The 17328-nt window shown below is 38.0% G+C and overlaps 1 protein-coding gene across 1 annotated transcript in view; it reads right to left on the bottom strand.

The window, feature by feature from the left end:
- Nucleotides 1-17328, bottom strand: part of RSU1 (Ras suppressor protein 1) — a 112276-nt gene that overhangs the window by 47866 nt on the left and 47082 nt on the right. The window contains exon 8 of the mRNA XM_075048341.1: nucleotides 16640-16772. Within this exon, the coding sequence (XP_074904442.1) occupies nucleotides 16640-16772 (133 nt within the window). The remainder of the gene's footprint in view (nucleotides 1-16639; nucleotides 16773-17328) is intronic.

Here is a 17328-nt window from a genome sequence, read left to right as displayed (position 1 = left end):
TTCAGTGAAGAAGTAATGAAAGCAACTCACACTACTTACTTTGTGAACATAGGTAAACCTTGGCACTAGTAAACCAAGTTTCAGAGGAATAAAACTAAACATTAAACATAACAAAGCAATGAAACTAAGTTTATGAATAATTACCTAGATTAGTGGATACAGGAGTTGCCAAGCAGAGGGAATATGAAGTTTTAATTACCATTCACAACATCATAAGCCACAGAATACCAGGCATTTATACATCTACAGGTAAATATTACTGAAAAAAATACTAATCAAGCAATGCAATACTTATAAAATTCAATCTTCAGAAAAAGAGCAAGCACTGGTACTGCCATAATCCAATGGGAATCCAAACACAACAGCAGTATGTAAAAGGAAGATGTTTATCTTTGCAAACTGAAGTGTCAAATATTTGTGAGTATTCAGGTTACTGTCACTAGTCTAATAAAATGCATCTGTGGGTTTCAAGTTGGTCCATAAGAACCTTAACCTGCAAACTCTCCTCCATAAAGAATGTGGGATGTGCAGAACATTGCAACTCAGACACGTATTTGCCACCTCCAAAGCTATGAATCTATGCAGTGAATCACTTGGAACTGATACACGACTATCAGCCAGATTTTGATCACAGGCACTGCTGGATCTCTAGGGCAGTCTAGTTGGTAGTATGTCATCATATGAACAGGACTGTACTTAAGAGGAAAGCAGGACAAATCAACTTTTCCAGAAGAGATTAAAATCTTGTTTTGGCATGTGTCTATAGAATAGTCTCAAAACTGAAGCAAAGAGTAAACAAATTAATCAAAATCTAAACTGTGAAATGCCAGACTGAATTTCCAAGAATTTCACCCGACTTCAGAAAGAAACTATTTTGTTTCAATTCCCAGAGTAAAATTGCAAATTAAAACCGATCAACAAAGGAGTAAATAGCATTAATTAAATAAAATGCAAAATGGCTTTGGTGAAAAATCTGTAGACAATATAGCATGATTTGATGCACCCGTGAGTCAAACTGTTTTTGAAATATCCCTCCCAGTTATATCAAAAGTATCACACAAGAGACCACCTCAGATGGCATCAGGTCAGGTAAAGTAAGTATCCAAATACACTGAACAGAATTCATCCTCACTAGCTTCTAACAAAAATGCAGGGTATAAGAGACAACCACACAAAAAAGAAAACATCATCTGTCCCTCAAGTTCTGCATACTACTGATCAGAGCAGCTCTTTACCCTTTCCATCAGTGGTAGGTCCTATGGAAGGGACTGCAGGATCTTGGACCTTAAGAGCAAGAACCCACTCCACTTGAACTCTGTGTGCTGAAGAAAGGGTAGAGCTTTATGCTTTTGTCCCATCTATGGCACCTGAGAAACTTCTAGCCAAGTTACGGAAAATGAAGGCCTGGCCAGGTAGATTTTACAGTGGGAATGAAGCGAACAGAGTAAACAGAAACTGTGTACTCTAACACCAGTTTGCTATTGACTGGCTAATTTCTTACCAGCCATCTGAACTGCATATTCTCCACTGTAAAATGGATAAACGATTTTGTCTACTGTATATGCATTCAGTAGCCTGGTATGACCTTTAGGAGCTTATGGCCCTAAGCTAAAGTTACCTTGTGTTGAGATCCTCGAGAAGAAGTCACTGTATAGAAGTCACTAAAGCTATACACGAAATCTGCGACAGACACAGGACTGGGATTCTAACTTACACCTTGTCAGCTTCCTGATACCTCTCCAATTTATAGAAAGACTTGGATCTAAAACTCTCACTTCACTATTCATCCAATGGATGCTTCCAAACTTACTCTGGGAGTGCTCTGAAATACATATGTATTTCAAGCAAGCCTCCTGAGCTACTGTCCAAATCACAGGCTTTCATCCACAATATTTAACATCTCTATTAACTGTAGTTTTGTATATTCCACCACAAAGCTGTCCTAATCCTGGACCAGTCCAAACTCCAGTCTGCCTTAAAATCAAGACCAGAGAAGATTAGTCCTTTCTATTCTGAATGCAAATGCTACCAAGCAACAGCCATATAAAAGGTACACAGAGAGATGGTTAGTTATTTTGACATGTTAATGACAAATACACCAGCTCAGAACTTTCATGTCTCATTATAGATTTGTCTCAAAAATAAAAAGATGATAAAAATCTACTCTTGAAGTAAGATTCACACAGATGAAACTGTAGGTAGGCTGGGTAAAGAGAGCTAAAGAAAATGTGCAGCTGCAGTCAGGTATTAGCATTGATTACTGGATGTTATCATTAGTTTTAAAACCACCACACCTTTATAGCTATATCTATAAGAGAAATAAGAGAACTATATCTAGTTCTCTTACACCCTACATACACTGCTAAGTGAGCAACCCAGAGCAATCATTTTCAGTCATAACTCACTTGAACTGGAATCAGACCAGGGAGATAAACTTTAAGAGCTACAAGATAACAGCGTTTCTATAAGCTGTTAATCCCATACACAGCCCAATTTTCAGTCATACTTGGGACTACAAACACAGAAAAAGACAATGCTGAAGTTAAATATGTTTCTCCTGTAAAAGCATGCACTGGGTGAAAGAGGGAATAGTAGAGTTCCTTTGTGTCGTTCACAGTTCTGTATCGTTTGGTAGCCATCCAGAAACATCCTTTCTGGTTATTAACACAGAATAAATTCAATCTCCCTTGAGTTATTTTTTTATTAGGCAAAACATATGAAAGCTAGCTACAAGAACTCCACTAATGAGACTCGTGTATTTTCAGCATCACCAGATTCATGTGATATACACAGGCTGTCAAGATATTTTCCCTCCCCCTGTTTTCTGCACATAGACAAATCCAGACTTGCCGTTAGTTCACTGATGTTGGGGAGGTTTTATTTTTAAGTTCTTAAAAGCACTCGCGTTCTCTTCACAGGAGGTATGCTTCATTTGGTGCATGAAGTGAAAAATGCACGTAAGGATCCAGGTTCTCCTCCTCCTGCCTTTGGACACACTGGTGAGGGGCTGATGTAAGCAGCCCCTGCAACTTAAACTTTTGCCAGCTGGGCTACCTCTTCTATGGCTGTGCATCACTGCCCTCAGGGCTAGTGCTGGCGGTCAGGCGCCGAGTTCAAGGAGGTAATTCAGACTAAAACTGCCAAATTAAGTGATTAGTTTCCAGCTGTATCAGCTTCCCAAACCTCCTTGAAACATGGTCACACAAGAGCCAGTGCTGGCCTGGGCGCGCGGGTGGGAACGCACAGCCCGGGGCGGACACACAGGGCTGGCATCACTCCATTGCTTCAGCAGTGTACCACCCGTGGAGTGGTGGCCAAGGGCCCAGCCTTCCCCTCTGGGCCTCAAAAGCATGACTTAGTTTTTTGGTGAACTGTCTTGGTCCCTGAGGTGCCCCCTTGACTATAGGGACAACCTGAAGCGACTCTTCCGTCCTCGTGACTGCTTGACATGCCTATGTTTGAGTACTGAGATGAAGCCATGCTCCATAAAACAATGACATTTGCCGTTTTCATCGTCCCCCAAACACCTGCCCTCCTCTGAGGACAGGGCTACCAGCTTGCACATGGATTTTCCTGCCGACACATTCACGCCAGGAAGCCAACAGCAGTTATCAGGGGAAGGTGAAGCCACCAGCCACACTCCCCATGCCACCACCAGGATGTTCCTACCACGCATCTGTGGCTACATCCCCTCGCTGTCGAACAGGCCAGCCAGGCCAGGGAAGCCCACTGACCGTGCACAGACTGGGGAGGAGACTGAACCACCCCAAATGTTAAATGCAAGAGCGTTTTGGGAAGACAAGCATTCTGCTTTAACAAAAAGGTAGAGTTTGGAAGTATTAAGCTCTGGCTTTACTTGGTTACAACGACAGCCACAAGAAGCATGACTGGGAAATTCTTCTTAAAATAACAAACAAGAAACTTGCAATCTTTTCAGAGAGTGGGAAGATTACTGTATCAAATAAGACACTAGAGGTTTAACTGGAATGAATATCAGAGCTCCTTATGCAACTGGATCAGAGACTGAAGCATATTCGGGGCACGCTGGTACTGCTCGCAATGTACTTCCATCCCACCCTACTCCTGAAGCGCACATGATCTACTTAAACTAACTATAAAAGTTTCAGATTTTAATTAAAGTTCTATATTACATTTTATACACAAGTTTCATGCTTTACAAGAATGGTGCTAACATGAAATATACATACATATATACAAAAAATTGAAGGAAGAAAAGCCTAGCACAAAAGGAAACAATTGTGTCAGTGATGACTATTTTAATGAAAGTGTAAACAAAACCTCTGACCCTAGCAGTAAATGCAATACACAAGAGTCAAAAACATGTAGTCTTGAATGATCTTTTACATGGTGCTTTGTTCACCCTATTAAGATGCTAGTTGTTTCTTTGATTTATCTGATAATAAATTTTTGATGACTAGTGAGTCTCATAAAAATTGCTCTGGTGCTGACTACATTGATTAATAAGCCCAAAGAATCGAAACTGTCAGAAATTCATGTGCAAGAGTAAATTACTGCCAAACATACATTAGATATTCCATAAAATATAGAATAAAAAAGGTTGATTTGGTAATTTTATCTTGCATCAATTTGCTTGATATAATTTATATTCAAGATCATCACTGTCAGTCCTTGCATACCTTTCCTTTTTTTAAAGTCAACATTAGAGTAAATCTAAATTTGCAGAATATCAAATGCAATAATCAAAACTAACATTCAGAATTTAGCTTGGAAATTATATCCTGTTGAAAGGTGACTAAAACCAGTCTTCTCAGAGTTGCTGCTTTTGTAAGTAAGATTCACTGTATTTTAGGAGTCAAAACTGGCACACATATATCCATGCCTAAATCCCATTCTTCCAAAACTATGGTATCTCCTTACTGGGGCTTCTGCATGCAGCAGGTTCTTGCAATGCATCTCTGAAGAGTCCTGGACTCTGTGGTCCCACTCTCTTTCCTGGGATAACTCCCCAAAACATTTAACGTGCAGAAAGTCTCACAAAACTAGACACTGGAGCAGGCCAGAGGTAGGGATCTGGGTATACATATGAATAGAGATCAATTTCCTCCTTTTCCTGTCAAGGGGAACCACACTTACAGCACTGGGTTTAGGATTTGCTCCATTTACTTCTGCATATATTTAACATCATGTGACAACATTTTGTTTGCATGATATATGATTGTAGGATTGAAAACCTATCAGATTATAAATTTATAAGTGGGCTTTATGGATAACAAAAAGGATTCAGGGAATCACTGTTCCCCACTCACTGAAATAAATGCTGCTGTTTATATCTAGCACTGGAGCCAGCTTCTTAAACCATTTGGCAAAACTATGAAGAGGGCTAATATCTTTGCATTTATTATTATTGCTTTGGTGAAGCTAGAGCAGTTGAAATGATCAGTATCCTAAGTAATTCTACTTACTGCTTATGCTCCTGCATACTTAACTTTAGGCTATAATTTCTTCCCCAATTTCCCAACCAAGTGTAATAAAGACAAAAAACTATAGTATATTTTTTCCTGCGATATTTGATATGAACTGTTTTTCAGTATATCAGATTTTTAGGGTTAAATTATTAATGTGGTTAGGTACAGAATAGAAAAGAGCCATTGCAAAGCTGTAGTCAGAAGGACTTGCCTAAACAGGACCTAACTCTGACTATCCCCAGCTTTAACAGTAAGACATTTCTTGTTTGGACAGAGGAAAGTGTTGAAACGCAGGACTGAGAAAACCTGTGTCATATACAGTACAAGTTCCTGATTTTCAGGTTATACTTTTCAAGAAAAAGTTAATTTTAATAACAAGAATTTAAAATGAAATCTGATCATAACCATTTCCAACACTGTGCCTTAGGTATAAGGGGCTGTAAAAGTGCATATAAACCAGATGGCAGTAATACCTGCTAAAATAAAATAATGGCTTTTAAAAAGTTTATCAGAGCTTGCACTACAAGTGGCTCCAGCAAATTATACCAGAATCATTCCCACCTCAGCCTTCCACTGGATAAACAGTTGATAAAGGCAATCATAAAATTAGGGACACTTTTCTATCTAACTGATAGCCCTCACCAGGAGGGTAAAAAAATTGCTAAAGATCACACAAAACCCTCAAATAATGCGAGACTGAAATAAAAACTGGAGTTCAATAAAAGCCAGCATGTAATAAAACAAATATGACTGCGTAGAGAATAGAAATTGCAGACAGTTCTGCTTGATTATAAAAGCGCCACTTTTTAATTTATCTCTCAAATAAAACCAGCAAATGTGTGCAGTAACTCTTCTTGTTTGGTTGTAAAGAACCAATCTGAAGAAGAAAATAAGAAAGCAAATCAACTGAACTTTGAAGATTACAAAGGGTTAACAGGCTTACCACTACTTACTGTTAGCTACACAAGTTTTCCAGAAAACCCTTACTGCTACCAACATGTTTTCCACATCAGTTCTCAATTAGTATTGTTTTGTCTGCCATTTCCTATTTATTATTCTCCCTGTTGCAGTCTTGAGGATCTTCTTTAAAATGCTCTATTCTTTTTGTTACCTACTGTAAAGTCCAAATTCTGTTCTCTGCAATATCCTCACCAAAAAAAAAAAAAAAAATTATTAGGTGAGGCACCTTCAGAGAACATCAGTCAAGTTTCTTAATGCATGCATTTTGGACACACTTTGGTTAGCCTTTGGTTAGCAACACCACTACCCAGGAATGTTGAGAAAACCCCTTGAAACCATTGGAGATGAGGAGCTGGACCCACCATGTCCACAGCAGCTAGAGCAGCAGAGCACACTATTGGATACAAGGCCTTAAAATTGTGGCAGTTCTGGTAACATCTAAAATCAGGCAATAGATCATCACCTTTGGATACTAGGCATAAAATATTAAAAGCCATCATGGTTCATACAGTAACTTTCATATTGGGATGTTGCTTCAAAACACATTTTCCCAGAAAGTATCCTGAAGCAATCAGAGGACGATAAGAGAAAATGAATCTGCTACTTTCCCTGGTAGCTTGCCCTAATAAGCATCCTTTTTACAAGGTTGTACCTTGCCTTCTTTTCTTAATCTGATTGACTTTTGTTCTCAAATAATTTTGAGGTGTCTGTATTTAAACAAATTTTTAACATCCCTTTAAAACACCAGAACTGAATTCAGTATCAGCCCCAGCTGATGTTGAAAATAATAAGTTCCTATTCCTGTACTCACTAATCCAAGGCTTCTTTTAGGCCTTTCAGATATAGCACTGAACTGCGAGCTGACAGCGCACTTCAATTATATGATGTCTCTTAAAACATTTTTCAGAGCCAATTGCTTTCTGGAAAGCAGTATTCACTCCTTTTTATCTCCTCCTGTAATCATAACCACAACGTGTGGTATATCCTGCATACCTCATTCACAGATACTTAACTCTTCTCTGAGCTGCTTTAAAATAAACTATGCACAGGCACAGTTCATTACGTGATCCAGGACAGCCCATATTTTCACCATTGCCTTTCACCAACTTCCAGGTCATATAAAATTTCTAGTCAGAAATGACTGTATATTTGCTTCCAAATACCTGAGAAGAACACTGAACAGTTCCAGGTCAGATCTCTGTGGAGCTCACCAGAAATGTCCTTGTTGGTAATTATCTCCCAAGACCTATCAGACAGTTGTTAATTCTTCTTAGTGTTTTAATGAAATTATACAGTGCTCATTTTCTAATGAGAATGTTGTGCAGCTGTACAAACTAAATGCTTCACAAAATTCTATGTAGAGTTGCCTTGACCAACCAAATTTATAATGTTTCTTTAGGAAATAGTTCTCAATCACATTCATGCCTTTTTAAATCTTCACTAGTAGAATGCCATGTCTCTTCTTCACTATTTAACCAAAAATTGATGTCAGAGTAAACTAGGTCCTAACAACTCAGTTTAGTCTATTTGCCTTCCTTGATGTTGGAAGGATACTAGCACTTCTGTCACTTTTTGGCATGTCCCTGACACCAAGCTTTAATTAAGACTGAACTTTGGTGAGACCAGACTCTGTCAGTCAAGTCTCCAAACCTTCTGAGTGCATGTCCACAGGCCTGGAAGTTGAAAACCATTTCTCACAACAAAATGTTGGTCAGGCTTCTACTTAGTGGACTGAGATATAACTCACCTTCCCTAGAAGATCATCCTGCTTGCACTGAACATGGAACAGAAGTCTAACAGAACATGACTTTCCTTCCTTCATCATTATTAATAATCTGTCATAATTAAGAAAAGGGCCCATTTCATTTCTAGGATTTATCATAAACAGATAGCCACAACCAGTCTCTTCAATGACTAGGAGCCTAACAAGATAGATACCACTTTGGATTGGCCGTCTTTCCCACTGCACATACTTTATTCAATCCCACCTATCATTTTTCCTGCTCAGGGTGCCACTTGCCTGCAGCTGCACATCTCACACTTTGCTTGCTTGCTCAGACCCCAACCTGTCCTCTAGGCCAGGTCCTTGATTCTGTTTCTCACCAGTTTCTTTGACACATCCCTAACTGTGTCTCATTTTGGGTTTTACTGTAATTACCACTGATTTTTAACTCAGCTACTGATCTTGCCTTGCCCTACCTGTAGTTAGATGTAACTTTGTCTTGTTTCCCTACTCAAAGCCTGTATCCTGCTGTCATTGTTTCCCTAGCTTTGGTTTCAAAAAGTCCTCAGCTTCTGCACTTTCCCCACTTCTTCATTCCAATTCCGCTTCTAACATAGCCCTAGACATCTGCCCCAGTGACTTAAGCCCTGGACTATCATCCTTGACGTCGTAAATGCATTACTGCATAATATTCTAAACTTTATATGAAAATTCACATCAGAGGGAATGGTAGTATCAGTAGTTACACCAGTATTTATATGTGCAGTATCTATATCTGTCAGATACATCACTGATAGCTTTGTTTTTATTACATATCCATCTTAGTAATATATAAACACAAATACACAGAGATACTGTTTTTTCTTGTTTATCTTTCAACATGGGTTTGAGTCTGCTCTTCTTTAAGGAAGAGTTACAGATTTGCATGTAAATGTTGTCTAAAGATGTCAGGACTCTGAGTAATCTATTTTCTCTGTTGGAAATAATGTACTAATATATTTATCAATTTTAAAAATACAGCCAATAAATACAACATTTGGTTGGAATACGAATCAGTATTTTCATATAAAATATACAGTACCATGCCTTTGATACAACAGAACCAAACGTAAATGACACTTTTATATTTCCCTACATCAGGCTGATAAAAGATTTTTATTGGTTAATTAAAATCTTTTACTGGTACGTGATCGAAATGCGTGAACCAGAATTGTTAACAATTGTTTATTTCTTAGCTATGATGGATCTTGCTTCCTGCCATCCTTCGAGGGAAGCTTAATTTGCCGTGAGCTCATCTTCACGGGAGATGCGGTATCTCAGAGAATCTCACCTAAGGTAGATCACTGAGGTCATCTCTTTTCCACTATTTTTACCCAGTCTTTGAAACCACCCTAAATTACATGAGGTCACAGCTACCACTGGCACAGATAGTGCATCTACGTCAGTGGCCAAATGGTAAAGATGCCAGGCTAAAAAGTCACTGAGATATAGAAGTGAGCTCCAGCAATGGACTGTTGGACACATAACACCATCTTATTTCTTGTACAGGGCCCAGGACAACCACACTGTGCAAATGAGAAAGGAAAAGAAGTACTTACTAAAGGTTCATCCTATGAGCACATGCACAAGAGCAATCCCTCTAGGAACAATGAGAATACCTGTTCTAGAAGTATAAATACTTGTAGAGCTGAGCCTAAGAGAAAACTAATGCATGAAGTCTTCTATTCCACAAATTACCAAAGAATACTAGTGACAAAACAAAAGAAAAAGTATAGAAGAAGAATAGCATTTATTATGGCCTATTTTTCTAGGGTAGTCAGAGGATAGACTCACGCTGTCCAAGTTCTTTAAATCTGCATTGACCTCTGTGCGTCATACAAACAGCTGAGGCATCTAACCATACTCCTTTGAATCAAATCTACGTTAGATGGTTAAAGCAATTGATCTGTGTTCCTCTCTGTGGTCTTCATTTCCCCCAGAGCATCAAGAATACTCACCAGCAGAAATTACTGCTGAGATCATACTGTGCTCAATTTGGTTCTTTTTGATATTGTTAAAAGATTAGATGGCTGGATAATGCAAGTTATTTAATTTTACTTAGAGACAGCCAAAGAGAAGCATTCTCTCTATGCATGTCTTCAGTCTAGGTGGAGAAAGGAATATTATGAAGATTTTTATAAGCCCAAATGAATTTTTCCTAATGAATATGTTATTTATATAATAACAAGTAATTATTATGTTATTTAAAAAATTTAGTAATTTTAAACTATTGCACAAAACTGTCATGCACGTTTATTTACATAAGTTATTAGATGCATGAATATGCAAAATAATCTTTTGCCTTATTTATATTAACAGACAAAAGAGCTTTGTCTTCCTTAGCTTAATGTCAATTGCACTGTGCAGTTACTTTAATATATGATGGGGGTGATCATCGGAATTTTTCACTCAAAAAATCAGGAGACATGAATACAAGAGCACAAAGGTCTGCCTGCATCACAGACATGCTGTCCTCTGCCACAAGCAATCATGTCATATACTCCTGCTCAAATTGATCAGTGCTTACTTTGAAACAAACAAGATTTTGGCCTTCACTTCTTCTGTCAGAAGGCTATTTCTATCAGAAGGTTATTACCTTGCTCCCTTAATAATTAGAGACCTTCCTTTAAATATACACCTGACCAGCTTATTTGTATTTTTTCTTATGTCCACCATTTTTTTTATGCCTTAAATGAAGTCTCTTCCTCCCCCTCTCCCTCCCAATGACAGCAATGATCTCTGCTATCAGTCTTTGCTTTGCTAAATAAACAAAATACCTTTTAAATCTCCTCTTGGCTCTTCATTCCTTTTATCATCCCATTATCCTTCCTCACTTTGCCTGTTCCTGCCTGAATTCATCTTTCTTGAACATGATGACCAGAACTGTGTAATATTTCCTTTTCTGTACTAGAAAATTTCTGCTCTCTTAACCCAGCTCTGGAGATTGTGCTTCTCTGTCTCTTCCCCCACTCTGGCATGTCACACTGGTGGCTCACAGAAAACCTGCAACTAATACACCCAAGCCTTCCTCTTCATTTGCTAATTCTTGCTGTGTGGTGCGCTGATTGTCTTCTGTGCTGCTAGCTTTGTGTCATCAGCAAATGTCACTTAAATACTCCTGCTTTTTGTGCTAACAAAAAAATTGAATTCTTGCAGGTCCATGACCATGCTGCACAAGTAACACCATTCCAGCACAATCTCTCCTCCTATCAGTTCAACCTGCTGATGCCTCCACCTCAACTGCTGGCAATTCCCACTTTCCCAGCATGCTTCCCAACCACCAACACCTGGATGTTTCACTTGTTTGACCTCTTTTCCACTCCATGATAGGTAGTTTTACTGATCATCACTTTTAGGTCTTGGACAGCCCCAATCACACAGCTGAAATAAAACAGGTTTAACAACTGTGGAATAAGAACAGGAGTTATTTCAAGATACTATCTGTATTCCAGTGCATTACTCTGAGTATCTTGCCAGTCTCCTCTAGTTGTTAAAAATAAATGCTGAAATACTCTTCATTAATATAACCCAGAAGAAGAATCTCTTACTTCATGACCAGTGTCTGCTGCCCTGGAAGCAGCTGCTACATAATAGTGGGGGTCCAGTACAACAATTCATTCTCAAGAAGAAAGCTGGGGAGATTGTCTCTAAATAGAGGACTGAATCAAGAGTGGATTTTTCCAGACTGTCACTGCCGATGAAATGAAGTTTTCAATTACAATGCTTAGCACAGAGCAGCCTGCCCAGGGAAACCTATGTTCCAATGCTGCCAAACGATATATGCTCAGCATAGCATTTATCAAACCACTTCCTCTGCTAAGAGTTAACGTGTCAGTCTTTAAAATGGCTTGCTCTTCTACTGCCTTTCCTGATGAAAATGTGAAAAGTGCAACTTCCTTTCACAAAACATCTTGTTGAGACTCTTGACTCCAAATTGACTGCCTTGTGTGGAAAAACCTGCTTTCTAGAAACTTAATAAACGGTGACTGTTCTATCATAATTCTGCCTCACTGGAATAAGGAGGTCAAACAGGGACACAGCAATCATTAAATAAAGTGTTAAAATGTGACTGCTGGGTTCAACGGCAGCTTAAAAATGCTAGAAGTCTGAATGCTATTCTAAGCACTCAGGACCCAGCAAATTATTTTGTTTTAGCTGAGATTACACTATCAGGTGATGATGACTGCAATAGACTCTGCTGTGATAAAAGCAAAATCACTACCCTTTCTGTTACAAGAACACACAGGTAAAGAGCAAGTTTCACATGAAGATTGATCAAGAGCACATGATTAATCCCAGAAATGTACCCAAAGAGCAGCTTTCCCGATTGACTTGCTGTAAATGCCAGCAAGCAAACCCACCCACTGGTACCAATTGCACGTCTCGGCTTCACCTCATATTAATGAAATCACTAATTATCTTACAGTGATCCTGATGAGCATCACAGGATTTCCATTCTTCACAGGAGCTTAATTCACTGTTTTCTTTCAAACATTTATGTCTGTCTGCACTTGTCTAAGTACATTGTACCCACTAAATCATACAATCCATCATTTCTTTGTCAGTACCCTAGACAGAGAAGACCCTCTGAGAATATGCTTACAACATAAAGGTCACTTTGAAAGTTGACTAAAGGCATGAATAAAAAGTAAAACATTTAGTTAAGCCCTTTGAGGAGATGAGGTTGCCATTACCCTTTACTGTTTGAGCAAGTTCTTCAACTGCTTTTCAACACTATCGTGACACCCCACGGAGAATTTAATGGCACCTTCTGAGTATATATAGAATCAAAGCCAAAATTCAGCTTACTAACTTAACTTTCAGAAAGTTAGTACGGCAGTCAGAGATTAAGAACCATTATATACTTGGCAAACTGACCTATTTCCAAATGATGCTGTCACAGGATGATATGTGCAGTGGGCGTATTTTAGCCAACAAAAGCCAGCAAGTGCCAAGAGCTGCTGAATTTCCTGTTAAGAATTAAGAGCCCCTCCACACACATTTTCTGCCACAATATATGGCCCATCTTTTTGTCAGCACAAGTCTTCCTTGAAAAATGAGGGTTGAAAAAAATCACCTGGCATCATTTCTCATGAAAGGTAAGGAAATTAAAGGAAATGAAAGAAGCTACAAAGTAAGAAGAGCTGATCTGAGGGTCCTATAGGCTAACATGCTTCTGAAGTAAAGTGCAACTCCAGTTTTATACTTGGTGCGTGAGTACCATGTAAAACAGGAGTGTGAAAATGTAAAAGTATGCGAGACAAATGACATTTTATCTTTAGACATAATCATCCCTCATGGGTGTCATCCCTACTTACCGATTAATCACCAGAGCATGAATATCCTAAGACAAGACTAAAAATGGGGTGTAATTTTTCACTAAATATGCTTGAAACAGCCAGTACATTTCACAAAGTAAAGAAGAGGTTTGTGATGTATTTGCTAGTTGCTTCACAAGTGCAGCCTCACAGAAATCTCCGATATTGACTGCAGTGTACAGTTATGGCTTGTGCCAGCCATCAGTAGAAACCTTGAGGTTTAGTAACGTGACTGCAAGTGAGTGCATTGCCAAGACTTACTGAGTTACCACTTTGTGGCTGAGATAACAGCAACTGAGTAAATATGATGTTCTAGTCATTGCAAACACAGAATAAACTGTATTAGCATAAACCCACTTAGTGAAACATAACTTACTAAGCCCTGAAACATGGCACTTGCGATTTTAGGAGCATACCATGTCTTAGCTAGTTTAGATAATATTAGACTTGTAAACAAAGTAAAATCAATATTTCCAATCGGCCAGCAAAAGCAATGGGCATAGGGAGACAATTACCATCTCTGGAGCTCAAAATCCATCCACCATATAGATGCAAAGTTCCTGGTTTATGAAAGTACCTGAAAGTAAACTTACTGATCTGTTTGTCAGCTGCTAACATATGTGAGCTGTTCTCTCTTCTCAGTGTTGTAAGTGAAGTTATATAAACAGCATTCTATCCAGTCACCCATTTAACTGTACTGCTTTGTCTCAGGGTAAAAGTTAAGCTGGCTGGGTCTATCACGTTGCAAGTTAATTTTTAAATTTTTCTGTTGGCTGAATGATCAAAAAAAAAAAAACCCAAGAGCTCAATTTTGCTTACTTAGATATCTACAGAAAAAATTACTACATTCACATCTCAACCTTGTGATTTGCTTAATGAGAAAAAAGACACAGTACCTGGATATAGGCTATGAAAGAAAAAGGAAGTTGAAGGTGGTGTATAGTTGTTAGTAGGAAAAAGATAAAAATTTCATCACAAAATGGAGTTTTCATTTCTTCTGTGTTCACAGCTTATTTGCTTTTGTGCACAATAATGCTACTAGACCTGTTACTTAGATTACACCATTGCTCATGAGTTTTAACAGCTAAAATCAAATGCCAACAGAAAAATGTTGGTAGCAGGTGGCATCCAAAGAATTCTCAGATCACATATTTAAAGGAAACTTGAAATAAAAAGGACAATCTTTTTCAACAGGAAAATCCAAAACTCTCTCTTTATATCATGTGAAACAAATACAATCAAGAATCAAAAGAAGTTGCTACTGGGATTCTAACAAAATTATACAGATACTTTTAATTTATGTTTTAAATATAAAATGGTTAAATGCTGAATATAAAAAAATGGCATCTAATTATTAACATCTGCATACATGTGGTTTTCATCACTAATCTTTGAAAATAATGACATTTTAACTGAATATGCTTCTAAGATCAAAATAGAAGCCATGAATGAGCCATGGAAAGATTTATGATCTTATTTTTTCCCCCTATTAATGTGTAGAGTCTGATTTTGCTTACACTGTTAACTATACAGGCTTCAAATATTTACTGTGGACAAAATCAAAATCAGCCCATTAGCCAGTAAGACACTGTTACACCTCAGCAAGGAACAATCATTAACAATAGTTAAAACAAAGAGCAATAGTTGAGGCAAATGATGAATTGGAGAACCTTTTACGTCAATTTTGATTGCACAAGGAAAGTTGCCAGAACAGTTTAATATGTCCACAGTTGTAATTTTTTTAATTATAGATACATAACAACAGCCCCCACAGCCCCCAAAACTGAATATGGGTCAAATATTCTCAAAACTGCACTTCACTCCTTGAAACTTTGCTGTCCTCATGATGCCCAGCACTGTCCCTGTGAGAACTGCATGAGGGTCCCTAATCTACATTGCTCAGCAAACAGAAATATAAAATTGGCAATTAAAAAAAAATTACAGAACATTACCAAGAAATCTAGATGCAGCTACACAATGGACTGTGGGGCAGGGATGGTCTAAGGAGAGGAGATAGCTGTTTCCCTACACCATGTCTGTAGTACAGAGTACTACTGGAAGAAGGGTGTTGCAGCCTACTTAGATCTATGAATAAATCTATCTTGAGAACACATATTACAGCATAAATATCAGGACACTTCTGAGACACACAATTTTTGTAACCACTCTCCCATCTGTGATCCTTTTCACTTAAGTTCTGTAAATGAAAAACAGCCTACAAAAGCCATTGCTGGATCATTTAGTTTCATATAGAAATTTACATCTCAGTTAATTGGAATCCCAAAACCTTCACTTGTGACTACTTGCATTTGGTAATTGAGTTCAGGTAGCTACCATATAAAAAAATTGTCAGAAATGCTTCTAAATTATTAAAATATATTTTTTACATAAAGGGGAATGCAAAAACTAACTTTCCAAACTAGAGGTTGTACTGTCTGTTTTACCACCTATTGCTTCTAGAAAGACAGCATCAAGGTTGTTGTCAGACACTTGGAAATAACTTCCCATCTAAAGTTTTGCTGTGGACTTGTAACATGGAAATTTTTACTGAAAAGAAATACTTCAATTCACTGAATGATTAAAGACATTATTTCCTAAACAAATGCTTAGTATTTTGAATTAAAATGGAGAAGTGCCAGTATGAGGCTTATTTTTTTCCAGTTACACTGTTGAAGAAAGTACTAGTATCTGAATTTGAATTACCAGGGTTGTACAGTTTTGTAAACCAGTCCAGTTCAAAACAGGTTTGAATTCTGGACATTTCTTTCAAAATGTAACAACCTGCATCCCAAAACGTTACCAAGTATCTATTTCAATCTATAAAACCTTACTGTACATACTTAAAATTAGTACTTCTCAAAGGCTTGTAATGCTTGCTCTTTTACAACTCACGTTACTTAATAGCTCTTAGAAATGAATAACAAATGCAGGACAATATCAAACAGTCTTTGTGCTTTCCTAAAATGTCTAAATGCCATTTAGCTATCTCCTTGTCAGCAAAATTCCTTAATATAAACGTACAGGTTTGCATATTTGCCCTGAATACCAAGCTACTGCATGGATTATGAAAGAAGGGTGTAGATGATAACACTTTGCAAAACACACTACAGGAAAAAAAAAAAAAAAGCCCAACACAGCTACAGTATACTTACTATTTATATGTTTCTGAACGAATGTATTCAAAAACATGAGATACTCCCAGCTGGAACTGGTCAGCAATAGGGGTAACCCAAGGATTATTCTCTGCTTTGAAGACTTGCTTTTGACCAGTCAAATCCAAATTACCTGAAAGGGATTAAACAAAACAGCATATGAATAAAATTCAAAATATGAAAAGTTTGAAAGAAATATCTTGCTGTATGAAACTCTTCATTCATTTCAGAGAGTATAACCATAATAAAAGCAAATATTTCAGTCTTAGCAGAGAGGAATAGGAGGACACAGTAGTTCCCACCATGACGGATACAGTTCCACCCTGTTCATTTCAGTGCTACTACACATGGCACAGCAGGATTGAACTCGGCCCACTGCATATAATATTTATTCATCAAATTAGTTTTAAGCAGGGCTTAATAGTGCATAGTTCTTGGGCGCTCTCCAGTATGGCTTGCAGGAATGAAAGGAGAATGATGCTGTGGTAGGAGTTTGCTCTGATGAAGCTTAGCAACCCTAAAGCATTTCTTGATCGCTGCTCCAAGCATAATGTCAACAAGCAATGCCCAACAGGCTTTTTGCCTTCCCAGTCCCCAATGTGTTGTTTGTATCAAGGTCCTACCACTGATCTGTGGTTATAGTTCTCTATACTGAGAAAAACAAACAAAACCCACCATTCTTGCAACAT

Source organism: Buteo buteo, chromosome 2, assembly GCF_964188355.1.
Source record: "Buteo buteo chromosome 2, bButBut1.hap1.1, whole genome shotgun sequence".
NCBI lineage: Eukaryota > Metazoa > Chordata > Aves > Accipitriformes > Accipitridae > Buteo > Buteo buteo.
Note: the sequence above shows the minus strand (reverse complement) of the source record. Positions and strands in the feature narration are given on the sequence as shown.